Source organism: Cydia splendana, chromosome 6, assembly GCF_910591565.1.
Source record: "Cydia splendana chromosome 6, ilCydSple1.2, whole genome shotgun sequence".
Lineage (NCBI taxonomy): Eukaryota > Metazoa > Arthropoda > Insecta > Lepidoptera > Tortricidae > Cydia > Cydia splendana.
Window position 1 is genome coordinate 13569367 of NC_085965.1, and position 15094 is coordinate 13584460.

Below are 15094 nucleotides of genomic sequence, written 5' to 3' on the forward strand. Positions count from 1 at the left end.
GTATCAAATGGGTTAAATCAGCCCCCACACATCGAAGTGGCCTTCTTTTTTGTACTTTTGGCAAGTTCCGCCGTGGCAGACTATCAAATTCGGACTTAGCATCACTTTTATGGGAAACCATTGTGCATTTCATCGCGGTATCATAACGTAGAAAAGCCCACAAAACGAGGCACCAGTCGTGTATGCTTGTACGAATTAATTACATTATGAACAAAAACTATCAAAATATATCTCAACCTCAAAACTTCGTTCCTATAATATTCCACTAAATCACTATAACGAGAAAAACTTTGCCCATCAGATACGCATAAATAAACAAATCCAATCAAAACCTCTCTCACTTATAAACTAGAGCAAAACATATCATGTAAAAAATATGCTTCAGCGGTTATGCACGCCACGTTGATTTTTTTGTAAAAAGCTGTTCGAGTTCGCTCCACTCTACCCGCTGATCTTTAATCTCTTAATTACATGAGAGCTGGGTGCACGGGTTTCACCAAAATAACTACCTATCTATGCAAAGTGGATGGCCTCCCTCCCCCCTCCTGAATATGAATTATTCTTTCGTTGCTACAGCTTGGACGCATATTTTCATTTTATATGAGTTGCTACAGCGTGAAGCTGCGTAGCCGTTTCACTAGTGGCTTTATTCTCGAATGTGAATTTGACGTATCGAATTTATATCGAAAAAAGCTTTACAAAAATATTATTAAAATATACAATTTCCATGAAGTACGCAAACAGTCCCGACGGAATATTCCAGAGTACCATTTTGCGAACCGATCGGACCGATTGCAAGGGGGTTTATGACGCTCAGTCGCTCACTGCTAGGAGTTCGGCACTTACACCTCATTGGGGATATTTTAAAGTTTAGCACCGCGCTCGCCGCCTGTCGCACATGCTAAGGGTGCGTTTACATTGGGTGGTCTTATACCTTGAAAAACCGGCAGCCACAGAGCCAAGATTTTAGCAGGAGACTGTCGAATGTGGCTAATGCGACAGCTGATCTACCAGTAACGTACGGATTGCGGGTTTATGATGTACTGTTACGAATTTGGCACTTTCACCTCATTGGGGATATTTTCCTGTTTAGCACCGCGTTTGCCGTCCATCGCACGCGCTAAAGGCGCGATTACACTGGGTGTGGGTGGTTTTACAATTTCGACAGCAGGCAGCACAGTAGCGCCACGGGATATTGAACTCAAATAATCTAGATGCTGCTTGAATGACAATTGATTTACTACAAACGAACTGATTGTAGCGAAGACAAGGGATTATTTATATGGTGATCATGATCATTAGAAGTTTGGTGCGTTCATTTCATCGGAAATATAGTCAGTTTCAGAAATATCCATTTCTGCGCCAGGAATAAATGTAAAACCTTATACGCATCATAAACGGTTGCAATAAAGAAAAGATGTATGTAGTTGACTTGTCTGTAAAATCAGGTAACCTTAGTGCACAACTTACAACTATGGACCAAATTCCAGTTCCAGAAAAATTAGTATTAGTATTTTTCAAATTATGTTGATTAGCTTATATAATATGTAATAAATATTAGTGTATCTAAGCTCTAAAATAAATGTAACGAGTACTAATCATAAAGGCTCGTTTAAGAATCAACGTTAAAAACTGGACCATAGTTGTGCTAAAGGACTATATATATCTACCTGAGTTTACGGTAATAAATTTTAATAAGTGAGAAGTTTCAATATATTAATTATGATCTCCCAGTGTGCCGCGGGGCTGCGCCCTCGTCCGTTTTGCACGCTTTACGACTGACGCTCTCGTGAGCCGAGCGCAGTAAAATTTCAATATCCGCCCAAATATGGCATTTCATTTCGGCTGCTTAGTGATACAGCCGAAATGAAACATAAAACTGTATTAGATTTCTCTTATAATGGACCCTTTTGGTGTCTCTTTGCACGCGAATGTACAGGAGACATTCGACAAGTTCCTTTCCTATCGTGTCGTATAAAAAAAGAACAAATATTGTATAAGCATTTACTGAACTAAAGGTTTTGATGAAATACTAGATGGTTATGAAACCATCATGGCTGCAACTATTACTATTAGTGTGTAAAGGGTAATTTAATAAATATGTTGAGAAGTCTTAGTGAACCTTCCCTGGGGACCATCGGGTTAGTAATTGTATTGCATTTGGAATTTGTTTTAAATATTTCATGTTAACAATAATAATAGCCCCATTTTATACATTTCCCGCTGTTCATCGCTCGCGGCAATTAAAGTCTTAACGTAAAAGTAATAAAATGATATTGGAAAAATATCCGTCGATTCTCATTTTCAAAGTAGTACTGACTTCCATGTATTTATTAAATAACAATTAAAGCTAAAACAATGTATAAAAAAGGGATTTTTTGGGCTTTTAAACAGATGACTCAATTTTTATTCAGGCTTTTTTCATTCATTTATTCAGACATTGATAACTCTCAATTAGAGTTTAGTTGCTGGAAGTTAAAGTGCTTAACCAGGCTAATAAAAATAAAAAAGTTAAAGTGCGGTATTATAGGTTTAGCCAGCAGAGTTATTGAAAAATCGTAGTACTTTTTTAGTTCCCAATAAATATGAATAGCAATCTTGAGGCCTTTCTGAAACTTCATGAATCTATTTGAAACCAGATTTATTGACTTTCACTCGATAGAAAAAATCACGAACATGGCTCTAAAATGCACCTTAAAAATTTGTAACAAGTTTAGCACAAAAGCTTAAAAAGCAATAAGCTTAAAAAGCAATAATATATAGCACAAAAGCAATATTCATATTTTAATATGAATATTGCTTCTAAAATTGGGCATTGAACTCATCGATTACTTTTTTTACAGTACATATGGCGCTACTTTACCGCACTAGTGCGATAATTAGCACATTAAGTGACATTGTCGAAAATTTAAAGGGCTATATGTACTGTAAAACGTTGTCCAATACATGTGCGAATAGGTAATTCGCAACTCGTGTCGATTTCGGTCGTGTTTTAATGTATCGCCACTTGTTTCGAATTTCCTAGTTTTAGCACTTGTATCGTAAAATGTACTATTACAGAACCACCAACACTGAAATAACAGTAAGGTCGAGCCGCGTCAACATCCACCATGACCAGAGCAAGCTGGACAAGCTCGGGCTCCGGGGACAGAGGTTCTTCGAGGGCCGGCTGTACCGCGTCACCATGGCCGTCATCCTTCTACCCTGGCTCATGTGGTGGCAGGTCAGTAGTGTTTTACAAGCCTTTATTAAGACAAGTAACCTTACCACGAGTCACTGACTGTGTCCACACTGACATATATGCTAACGCAGCGGTCGGCAACAAGCGGCCCGCGAACCTCTCACTTGCGGCCCGCGAGCCTCCCTGGCTATTTTGTATGTAATATTGACAAACGACAATGTCTGATAAAGTCATAAATATTAAAAAAGTGCGGCTCGCGCCAACTTCGTTAACCACTATGTGGCCCTTGGCTGCTAAAAGGTTGCCGACCGCTGTGCTAACGTCTTAGTTTCTAATGCATCTCGCTCGTACCTACTGACGTATTAGTGTCAGTGAGAAGTTTAGAAAGTAAATCACTTATGGCTCCTCTACACGATGGGCCAGCGCCGGCCACTCCAAGGGACGCAGCTATGCGGTAGAATGAGATAGCAATATCATTTGCTCCCTCTAACGCTATCGCGTAGAGGAGCCATTAAACGTTAGCGCAATCGGTAAAGTTCCTACTTATCACTTTGGATACCTACGAATTTGCGGGACGCATCCCCGCATCTGCGCCAATCAGACCCCCCAGCATTACTCATGTTATCTCACGCGATTGCATATTTTTTGCATAAGTTGCGCTTGACATTATGACATGGGGTCGCGCGCTACAACGCAAGTAATTCTTAGGGGGTCATGCAGGGTAGTGATAGTGATGTCCTGATGTCGCACCAAAACCTGCCTAATCAGGAAAGGTCCTAAGTAAATTTCCTTTGTGGGTCTTTCTGCGTCTTTCTTCTATTCGTAGTCTTACAATTTAAATTTGACACATTTCTCGCTTTTCACATAAACCTATGATATCATAACGTCTCATAAAGCGCTATTTAATTAAATTTTCATCTTTACAGGTTCTAGTACAAGTGACGAATATATACCAGTATATTATTCTTCTACTGACTGAATATTACTTGAATAATACCGAGTTCCCTATCTACTTGCTAGATACTACCATTTGCGATTTGATTTTCGCGGCGGATGTCTTTGTATATATGTTACACGCTTGTTGGACTTTGGCTAGACTTCATATAAGAGTTTACAGGAGAAGTTCCATATTACTACTTTACGATGTGGTCAGTCTTATACCATTGCGCTTGATATGTAAGTATATTGAACTATGAATGTGTCCGTCTATCCTAAATGTACTTGTTGTATAGTAGATTGTTAACCAAGGGATGAAAGACACGCATTTCTGCCGAGGTAGTTCCACTGCCGAGCGTCAATAGTCCGAGGCTGAAAGAACGCTTTTCACCCGAGTTAAACACTCTAAATTTCATTTCGAATATGAGGAAAGTAAAATACATGATTAACAGGCCTATTCGGATTTCGAGATAATCACAAGATCTTGAGACGATTTAGAGATCAACTAGATCTACATTAGATATCGTTAGATGTGACTTGGATATCTAAGTCATAACTTGTCGAAATCGTTCAAGAGGACCTCCAGAATCGCGGAAACGTCAAATTTGACATATCTATCATAAAAATATCTTTAAATTATCCGTATCGTAACTTGTTGAAGTCTAGTAGAAATCTAATTCATTTTCCGAATCGAGCCGTAAGTATATTTTTTATAGCATTTCTTTAGGGTACATTCAATTAACCGTAGGTATATTATGTAAAAGTATCGTTATTTATGGAAAGGGGGAGTTAATTATTAGCATGGAAATTGTATAACAAATCCATTTACCTAAAACCAAATTCCAATTGCTTATCTTAATAAAATGAAAAAAATCGTACCCGGAAAGTAAAATGATCTAGTGCAGAAACGTATCACTTTCTGCACACTTTATAGAACAACAATGACATGCTGTTTATCGATGCATTGAATGGTCACTAAAGGGGCCCACTGATTAACAGTCCGCCGGACGGTATCGGCCTGTCAGTTAGAACAAAATTTTGACAGTTCCGAACAACTGACAGGCCGATACCGTCCGGCGGACTGTTAATCAGTGGGCACCTTAACAGTAGGTACTTATTTATTTTTTCTAGTTCAGAACAGTGTGAACTACCGCTATTTGGCCACCATGAGCTGTTGGTTTTGTATAGGCCGTATATACAGGCTGCTAACTTTCTTTATGCAAGTTAACGAGTATGTAAGTACCTATTTAGTATATCAAATAATTTGCCACGTACGTACCTACTGTATTTTGTATTTAAGTACCTTTTGAATACATCATACTAGTTTTTATGCTGCTGGATTCGTCCATCTATGCGTCCAAAGTGAAAACGGCCGTTTTTGTTTTGAGTTCATAGATCGATGATTCAAGCAACATAAAAACTAGTTTGATGTATTCAAAAGGTACTTAAATACAAAATACAGTACGTAGCGGTTCCCTTTTTTTAAATATCTTTCTTAAAATTTAAATAATCACGATTATTTAGCAGTGCTAGTGTGCACGTTGATGGGTTCTTAAACACAAATCCTTCACAAATCAATTTGTAAAAACTGTAAAAACAGGTTGTTACCGTTGCAGATGCACAATTCGAGGAGACTGATTTTACTCTCGCAGCATTTCGTATTGATAGTGCTGTTCTTGCACGGTGTGACATGCGTTTGGTACTACATTCACAAAGTGACTTTTGATGCATCTAAACATTACAACCTGGGATATCCGCCGCAAGTCGGGGCTGACCAGCTACGGTTTAACAAGTGAGTTTTATGTAAATTATATTATGTGGTGTCTAATACCAAAAGATCGGAAAATAAGGTGTTTAATAATAAAATTATGTTTTATTTGTTTCACAGTTATATGGCTTGCTTCTATTACTGTGCCTGTCGCCTTTTAAATGTCATATTTGGCGATTCTTTTCCCGTTGTAAGTATAATACGATTTCAAATTCAATTTAGTCTTAATGATTAGGGACTCATACTTTTTTAGTCATACTAGGACTACTAGGTACTAAGTAGGTACTTACTATAGTTCTTTTTTTTAGCATTAGAAAGAAGGTAAGCGATCTTGACATGTCTTAATTGAAAAACGCTTTCAAAAAATCAGTAACTATTACTTATGAAAGCAGAAGAATATAAATGATCGTATTAAATTCATAATTGTTACATATTTGCCGTGACTTATTTTTAAAACGTGTTTTTCAATAAAAATACACATCAAGATTGTTTACCTACCTTATTTCTAATACTAAAAAAAACGAACTACTTATAGTTAAGGTCGACTGATAGTCCAACACTTTCATACGACTACCTATGTTTTATATACATTTAGATAAAATTTGGCAGATAAATCATTATCTGGATGTTTCCACAAAGATAATGTTACGAAATAAGTAATGAATATGGTATTTAGTTTGATCCATAATCATGCTATTAAAAAAAAAATATAAAGGAGGGAAGATTGCACATAAATGCGATTAATGTATTATTAATCATACTAAACAAGTAGAGTACAAAAGCCAGTAAATACATTTGTGTAAAATGTAGTTCCCAATAACTTGCCCAGTCCGTAGCTTCCGCTTCCACTTTTCTTCTTGTAGCATGTACTTATTGCCCGACCGGATTCTACTAGGAAATTCTAAGTGGAATCCGGTCTTGGAATTTAAAATAGGTACGTGTGAAATGGGGCTACAATCAAAAATTATAAAAAGTAGTCTATAAAAACTAGTAAATCTCTGATTAAACAAGTTGAGTTGATGTAAGCCAACAGCGAAAAAATTAACACCTTTCTAGGTATATTATTTTATAATGATAATTCAGATCTTGTATGTTATGTGTATCGTCGTCTAGTGAAAATTAGTTTTCACTGAAATAAGTATTCGAACAATTCGTACGCTGCCTCAATACGGCCACATCTCAAAATGTATGACTGTTGGAGATTATCTTAATTAAAAATAATAAAGTAAAAATAATAAAATTATAAACATGTTTTGACTAAAAAAACAGTTAGAAGTGTTAGAACTTGTTTTTTTTTCAGGCATTGCGGATAACTAGTTTAAACTAGGGAAAACGCGTTTTCACAAAAAACGGGTTTTAAGATAGGTAACATATCCATTGAATGAATGACGCTAGGCTAGGTCGTATGCTATCTCCATGATTTAAATTTCTTTTAGATGTTTTATGTAGCTAACTTCGTGTTGGTATTTATTTTTATATAGTTCCCCTTGGAAATGTGGCTGACATCAGCCATGATGATAATGGGACACTGTATCGTGCGCTATCGTTTCATTGGAAAGCTCACTTGGGATTTGGTTGTGGTAAATAGCCGCCGTTTGCTGTTCGTCGACCAAGTAAGTTATTCTTTAACTAATTTAGACAGAAAATACTATATTTCTATCATTGAATAAGTAATAGTATTATCTCTATAATGAATCTTTACGAGTTTGTCTTGACATACTCGTAAATAATGGACAGATGGACACGCTCCACCCCGCACCGAATGGAAGTACCTCACTCCGCAGTCGCAAATTGAATTGTCTACTGCCTGACGTAATCTCAGCTCGATTAACAACGCGATGACGGAAAGATATTGTGCCAAGTATGGGTGCCTGTCAATTTCAGTAACTTAACAAGTTTTTATTGTACCACATTGTTATGGTACCTACGCCACGTCAACATATTTTCAACTTACTCCCCTAAGGCACTTACACAGACATTGATGCGAACACTAACATGAAGTAGGTATGCACTAAACGATTTTCTATGGCGTGTCCATCCATAGCATTGTCCTATATATATCCAGAAAAAAAAACATTAGTTACCTATGTACATATTGCATGTTAAGTATTTTACAGAACGCGTACAGGCGTTTGTGGTAGTTACAAGGAATGTTTAAAATTTCATCTCCCAAGAAAGTTAATAGAAGTTTAAAGTTTCTATAGAAATCTTGTCGGTGCTGAACATGGACATGCTGAACTTTTATTGGATAACTGGCTTTTGTTCGCGTGGCTACGATATTATGTATTCTTCGTGAGCATTTCTCCTGGCAAAAAATGCTTCTTGTTATGCTAAATTGGGATTGAGCACGAACTAAGTCTAAGGCTAGCTATGTATACGTAGTAATACGCATAAATATAACGATTAGTCTTCTTTCGATGCTGACGTTTATAAAAACGAAAGTTTATATGAATGTACTATACCAAACTTTGTTCATTTTATAATGGCAAAGTATAGATAAATGCTGTAAATTTAGAAATAAAGGAAAAGTAGAAACATTGTCTCGGGCCAGACTCGAACTCGCGACTCCGGGATACCAGCCCGTCGCTCTACCAACTAAGCTACCGACACTTACCCGATGACAGCAAATGTTTCTACCAAATCCTTCATATGGTACCTGCATGTCCTACAAATGCCAAGCGGCATCTACTGTAAGAGAGTTATAAATTCTTAAAAGGCTATTGGAGTTCCAAGCTTCCAAGACATATTGGAAATTCACCAGTAACACACACACTTACACAATAACATACAAGATTTATTTACTTACAACCCTTCTGGTGTTGCGGGTGTCCATGGGCGGCGGTAATCGCTTACCATCAGGTGATCCGTCTGCTCGTTTGCCTCCTATATCATTATGTTTATTGTTTATTGTTGTGTATTGCTATGTGTGTACCTAAATCACATGAAATAAATAATTTTGAATTTGAATTAAAAAAACTTAAATTTATTTTCAGTTCCACCACATGTTAGACTACCTACAAAAGTCCGGTGCCCCAAAGACGCTGGTCGAACTCGCCTATACATACAAGATGCAGCTTTGGCGCATGAAAGACGGAGTCTTGACGTCTGATCATCTTCAAAAGCTACCGCTGCCGTTGCAGATGGAACTAATTTATGACATTAACATAGCCCACTTCCATGATACTCTGATATTTCGAGATTCACGTAAGACTTTCTAGCATCTTGTTTTAGCATTAGGCAATAAATTATTTGATCAAGATTGTATTGGTTTTCCAAACCCAGCGTCTGATACGCTCTCGCCCCAGACACAATGCCAACGAACGCTTGCTCTTGCTGATTCTTTATGACTGCATAACATGTTTGCTAGCAGTAATGGTAATATTAACTAGCAAAAAGCAGAGCTGAGCTCGCGGAGTTTTTCTACCTAAACGTACCGGACCGCGGACTTTGGTCCAGTCCGAGGCTTGTTCAATGTTCGATCGAGTGGGTACGTAATAAGTCCGTTAAGGACGCAGCTATAAGTGAGAGAAGAAAGAAATATACCTACTAATTGGACCCCGGTCGCTGTCCGGTACGCCTGTCTGTTACAGCTTTTACATTGTCCATTAAAAACGTGTCTAGACGACAAAATCAAATTGCCAATATCATCCACACGTAACATACAATTTCATAACCGCTTATTACATCCTACACGGTCGCCCAGGACTTTTTGTAAGGAAGACAACTGGCTTTCCTACATAATCTTGGGCCACCCAGCCAATGTCCTTGAATTTATTTATGCGTCCACACCACACAATTGAGCGTAAAACTATCCCGTCTGGACACCTACTGGCGGTAATCATGCTGCTCCGCACATAAACTTACGTATAATTTGCTCTCTTAAGTGCTCATCAAGACGAGTGTGATGACCAAAACAGCGTGTGCCTATGTTGCAACAAACGTGAGTTCCACTAAATACTGCTTGAGTAAGATAGAGCTGTAGCTGAACCCAGCTCTATCAGCATCAGCTCTATCTTGGTACTACTCTCCTAAGTGCTCAAAAAGACGAGTCGGATGACCAAAACAGCGTGTGCCTCTATTGTATAAAACCCAAGCTCCACTAGGTACTGCCAGAGTTCAGCATCAGCTATCTTGGGTACTACTCTACTAAGTGATCATCATGACGAGTCGGATGTCCAAAGCAGCGTGTGTCTATATTGCACCAAACCCGAGCTCCACTAGGTACTGCCAGGGTTCAGCATCAGCTCTATCTTGGGTACTACTCTCTTAAGTGCTCATCAAGACGAGTGAGATAACCAAAACATCGTGTGCCTATATTGCAACAAACCTGAGTTCCACTAAATACTGCCAGGGTTCAGCTACAGCTCTATCTTGGGTATCTCCCAAGTGCTCAAAAAAACGAGTCGGATGAACAAAACAGCATTTGCCTATGTTGCACCAAACCTGAGTTCCAATAGGTACTGCGAGGGTTCAGCATCAGCTCTATCTTGGGTACTGCTCTCCCTAGTGCTCATTCTGACGAGTCGGATATCCAAAACAGCGTGTATCTATGTTACACCAAACCTGAGTTCTACTAGGTACAGCCAGGGTTTAGCATCAGCTCATCAGCTCTATAGAGACAGGTGGAGACAGATCATCCGCTCCAGATGCAACCCTGATACTGACCACGATCCTCAGACATGAGGGACCGACCAAAGAGCGAGCGAGCATCAGCTCTATCTTGGGTACTGCTCTCCCAAATGCCCATCAAGACATGTCGAATGACTAAAACAGCGTGTGCCTATGTTGCACCAAACCTGAGTTCCATTAGGTACAGCCAGGGTTCAGCATCAGCTCTATCGTACTGCTCTCCCAAGTATTCATCAAGACGTGTCGAATTACTGAAACAGCGTGTGCCTATGTTGCACCAAACCTAAGTTCCACTAGGTACTGCCAGGGTTCTGGGTAATTTTGTTGAACTGCACGCCGACGTTGCAATTGGCGTGCAGTCGGCGTGCAGTTTCCATACAAGTTGCAGTCGGGTTGTAGTCCGTTTGTATTAACAAACTTCAGTGATTTAGGGCCGATACAGACGGCCTAATATGCTTATCTTTATTTATAATTTTGGCAGTTCCAAGCAATAGTAACACTAAAACTGTTTATCGAACCCGATTTAAGTTTGCTAACACAACATGACTGATCAGTTCATCGGCGTCACAGAACAGAACATACGAGTAAATTGACCTTCGCAGTGAATATAGAGCAAGATCGAATGTTTCAGTATTCACAGAAACTTAATTGCTAAATTGGGAATCAAACCGAGCGAAGCGAGATGGGTCAGAATCCAAAATTTTAACCCTTTTTTGTATTCATTGTTGTTAGCACATAATACATTAGCACGAATTTTAATTCATAATTTTCTAACAGATGGCGCTAGTAGTAATACAAAGTGTTATTCCTTTATTTTATTTTTTTAGGTTTATAAAATGATATTTTTATGTTTGATAACACATCTAGACATGAATTTAAATTACTATGTTAAATTTCAAACCTATCAGTGCGATAGTTTTTCCGTAAAGTGTACCACTGCAAGAATGCATAGTTTGTCGAATAGTGATAGGGCTCGCTTCGCTCGCCCTAATTATTACCTAGTAACATATTAATAGCTTACTACAATCTCAATCTCAATGGTGACTACGGTGTCTACGGCTGGGTATAAGTATCTATTCGTATTGCTGATGAACGTGATATCTTATCTCTGCGTCTTAGTCTAAGTTAACAATACATAGAGTGCTAGTTCTATATTGGAAATGTGACATACGTATTCGATATATGAGTGACTTGACATCCCGCTTACTAATCTTGATATATTTCCATTTCATTTATCTTGCAGCTGAGGCGTTTTTGCGCCAGATTTCTCTGCTCATGCGCCACGAGATCTTCATGGCTGGCCAGCATATCTGGAACCAAGGTGTGGTGAAAAACGGCATGATCTGTCTGAAGAAGGGCGTCGTGGAGATGCTGTCGGACGAGGACAATGAGAGTCCGATGATAGCCTTCACGGAAGGAACGGTAAATTCAGTTGATGACGTTTGACGTGTTGCCTCCCTGTTACACTAACGTACGAATTTACAAGTGAGACAGAGAGGCAACACGTCGAACGTGGTTTGCGGTAGGCCCTCAGGCCACACCGACTGCGTGTGTGTAGACGTGAACGTGGGCGTGCGCTAAAATGTTTGAGCCGCAAAAATTAAGGGAAAAGTGCTGCTTGAAAATGTACATTCATTTAATATAAATTTACCACATCATACGTGGCCGGGTTTGGTCGTGTACAGTCTTTTACACGGTGAAATCAATGAAAATACATGCCTACTTGTACCGGAAAGCAAATAACCATATCTAGTTGGTTTCTAGTTCATCTACAATCATGATATAGCCGTTCAACCATTAACATCAGCTATTATACATTATTTCCAATTCGCCATACTTCCGATCTGTAAAATGACAGGGGGAATCGTGTAATGGCGAAAGCTTGTCTAATGTAAATAAATAACATCTACCTTTGAATAATTTTGGATCCAATTATGGCTATTTCTAACTGTCACTCCGAGCCGCGATCATTCAGTATTTATGCAATGGAATGTTTGACTTTTTGCTAATACTGCGTAGAATAAATTTTATGTACCTATTTGATGTGTTCAAATCAAATTAGTTTTTTTTCCTTATGTAACCAAACCTGAGTTTAAATGAAGTCTCGTCTCTCTTAGCCTCCTGAGACCCAGAAGCAGTTATTTTGTTTTTGATTTCGGAACCCTTAGTTACTCAATGAAAATTCATAATTGATTGTGGAATATGTACAAAAAATTATACGCGGGGGGGTCTCAGGAGGTTAAATTTAAAATTACTCTCATTTACTTTTCTCTCAGTAAAGTGAATAATGTATAATCTGAGTATTTTCTTGAATAAAATATCCCATTACTTTTCCAATACAATTTTAAAACAAAAACTTTAGGCACCTTATAACGCAATCAAATACGATTTATGATTGAAAAGTTTTTTGATTTTACAGGTTCTTGGAGAGCTGAGTTTGTTCTATTCGATCCCGGCCAAAGTTACCGTCACAGCTGCTACGTACGTGGAGCTACAGGCAAGTTTAAGGCTTTCAACTTTTCGACTGAATTAGCAGAAACCGGTTATTACTGTCCGTTTTTAGGGTTCCGTACCCAAAGGGTAAAACGGGACCCTATTACTAAGACTTCGCTGTCCGTCCGTCCGTCCGTCCGTCCGTCCGTCCGTCCGTCCGTCCGTCTGTCACCAGGCTGTATCTCACGAACCGTGATAGCTAGACAGTTGAAATTTTCACAGATGATGTATTTCTGTTGCCGCTATAACAACAAATACTAAAAACAGAATAAAATAAAGATTTAAATGGGGCTCCCATACAACAAACGTGATTTTTGACCAAAGTTAAGCAACGTCGGGAGTGGTCAGTACTTGGATGGGTGACCGTTTTTTTTTTTTGCTTTTTTTTTTGTTTTTTTTTTATATGGTACGGAACCCTTCGTGCGCGAGTCCGACTCGCACTTGCCCGATTTTTGTTTTTCAGATTAGTATAGTAAGATATTGTAATCTTTCGCTTGCTCGGGTACAAAAATTTTTTTGCAGAAAATGTAAAAATGCGCAATTTTTAGTTGATAGAACTATTGAATTACTTTATTTTGTTGAAAATAACTACTTATAACAATTCTAAACTATGATATCCGCGATCCCGGGCACGCAGAGACGTCTCGCTCCCGCTCAGTGAGAACAGAGAGAAGAACCTTAACTCACGGCGCCTTAGAAAAGGTTTCATGATAGGTACATCTTAAAATCTTTTTACGACTTATAAATGTAAGATCAATGTAGCCAATTCCGGCATAGGGACAATTCCGTACCGTAGCGTTTTTTCAAACAATGATACACAATTGATAATTTCATGCACAAAGCAGCGATTGCTTTTAGTTTCAGCAATCAAAAGCAGATAGGCTTCTTTTCCTGCGATTGAAAAAGAAATAAATATACGCACATGTGCGGGATAGTTAGTCTCTATGACGGAATTGGCCGCATTGACCTTACATATATGTATATATATACATTTATAGGTTTGTATGTATAGGTTTTAGTTTAGGCAAAAAGAATAGATAGTATAGAGGGGTCCTGTCATTGTAAATTTTGTAGTCACTGTAAATTAACTGCCATCTATCGACACACGACTAAAACTCAAAATGAAAACGTATAAAATTATCAAAACATGTATATATATGGATAAATGATTTTATTATTTTTATATCATTTTGATCCATGTTCATTCACTGATATCTATGTGTTAAAATTGTTAAATATGAAACGGTGTCGTCACGCCATCTAGCCGAGGATAGGCTAAAGGTGTGTGCGCCATCTATTCGAGAATGACTTTTGCTTCAATTCCGAGGCACGTTTTTTCCTTAGACTTTATTCGTCTTATACGAAGTTACATATGTCTTTGGTTTAGGTTATGTATGTGGATTTAAAAAGTACTTTATTACGTTTATTAATGATACGTTATTGTAAAAGAGCTTTTAGACCGATGGCTGGAGCTTAATTGGAAACCAAACGAAAACACTATATGTAGTAACATAAATATGATAATATTTTATGAATAACCATTAAAATGGCTGCTGCACTCAATTTTTAAGCCGTCCTCGGCGTGGCGATTAACGGCTTCTGTTAATAATGGCCAATTTCATTTTCTGATTTCATAACGATATCGCGAAAGTAGGTACTGAATTTTATTTTCCTAGCGTAAAATTTATGGAAAATGGAAAATATTTATAAATGGCTTTTACACAAAGCCAAAGATTTTATATTAACGTATAACTATGTTAGTACGTAATTATTACACCAAAGGCACAAAGATGCAACTTTTCATCATTGGAAATGTATTCATTTCGTTTTAGATAACCATTTACAAAGTTTCCTAGTTTTGTAGGTACTGTCAAAACATGTTTAAAAGTCAAAATAAGTGAAACCTTAATAAAGGATCTCTGCTGATTCTGTTGACTGTTTTTCCGACAGCAAAATAATTGAAAGTACACTACTTATAGTGGCCCGGCCAACGAAAGAAAAGTCTTCTAGAACTCGATTTTCGCTCATGTCGTCTCGGATATGGGTGAATATGGTATCGACGCATTCAGTGTAATGCCTTGAATACA

General features: G+C 38.1%; 1 protein-coding gene and 1 non-coding gene across 2 annotated transcripts in view; one reads left to right on the plus strand and one right to left on the minus strand.

The window, feature by feature from the left end:
- The first annotated feature begins 2032 nt into the window (after window positions 1–2032).
- Window positions 2033–15094, plus strand: part of LOC134791774 (uncharacterized) — a 49885-nt gene continuing 36823 nt past the window's right edge. Inside the window, exons 1-10 of the mRNA XM_063762929.1 lie at window positions 2033–2141; window positions 3061–3223; window positions 4108–4357; window positions 5249–5352; window positions 5734–5909; window positions 6006–6075; window positions 7367–7498; window positions 8879–9089; window positions 11758–11936; window positions 12934–13011. Of these exons, the coding sequence (XP_063618999.1) occupies window positions 2101–2141; window positions 3061–3223; window positions 4108–4357; window positions 5249–5352; window positions 5734–5909; window positions 6006–6075; window positions 7367–7498; window positions 8879–9089; window positions 11758–11936; window positions 12934–13011 (1404 nt within the window). The 5' untranslated portion in view covers window positions 2033–2100. The remainder of the gene's footprint in view (window positions 2142–3060; window positions 3224–4107; window positions 4358–5248; window positions 5353–5733; window positions 5910–6005; window positions 6076–7366; window positions 7499–8878; window positions 9090–11757; window positions 11937–12933; window positions 13012–15094) is intronic.
- On the minus strand, window positions 8424–8495 carry Trnat-ggu (transfer RNA threonine (anticodon GGU)). The gene has a single exon. It is a non-coding gene; the product is annotated as a tRNA-Thr (tRNA).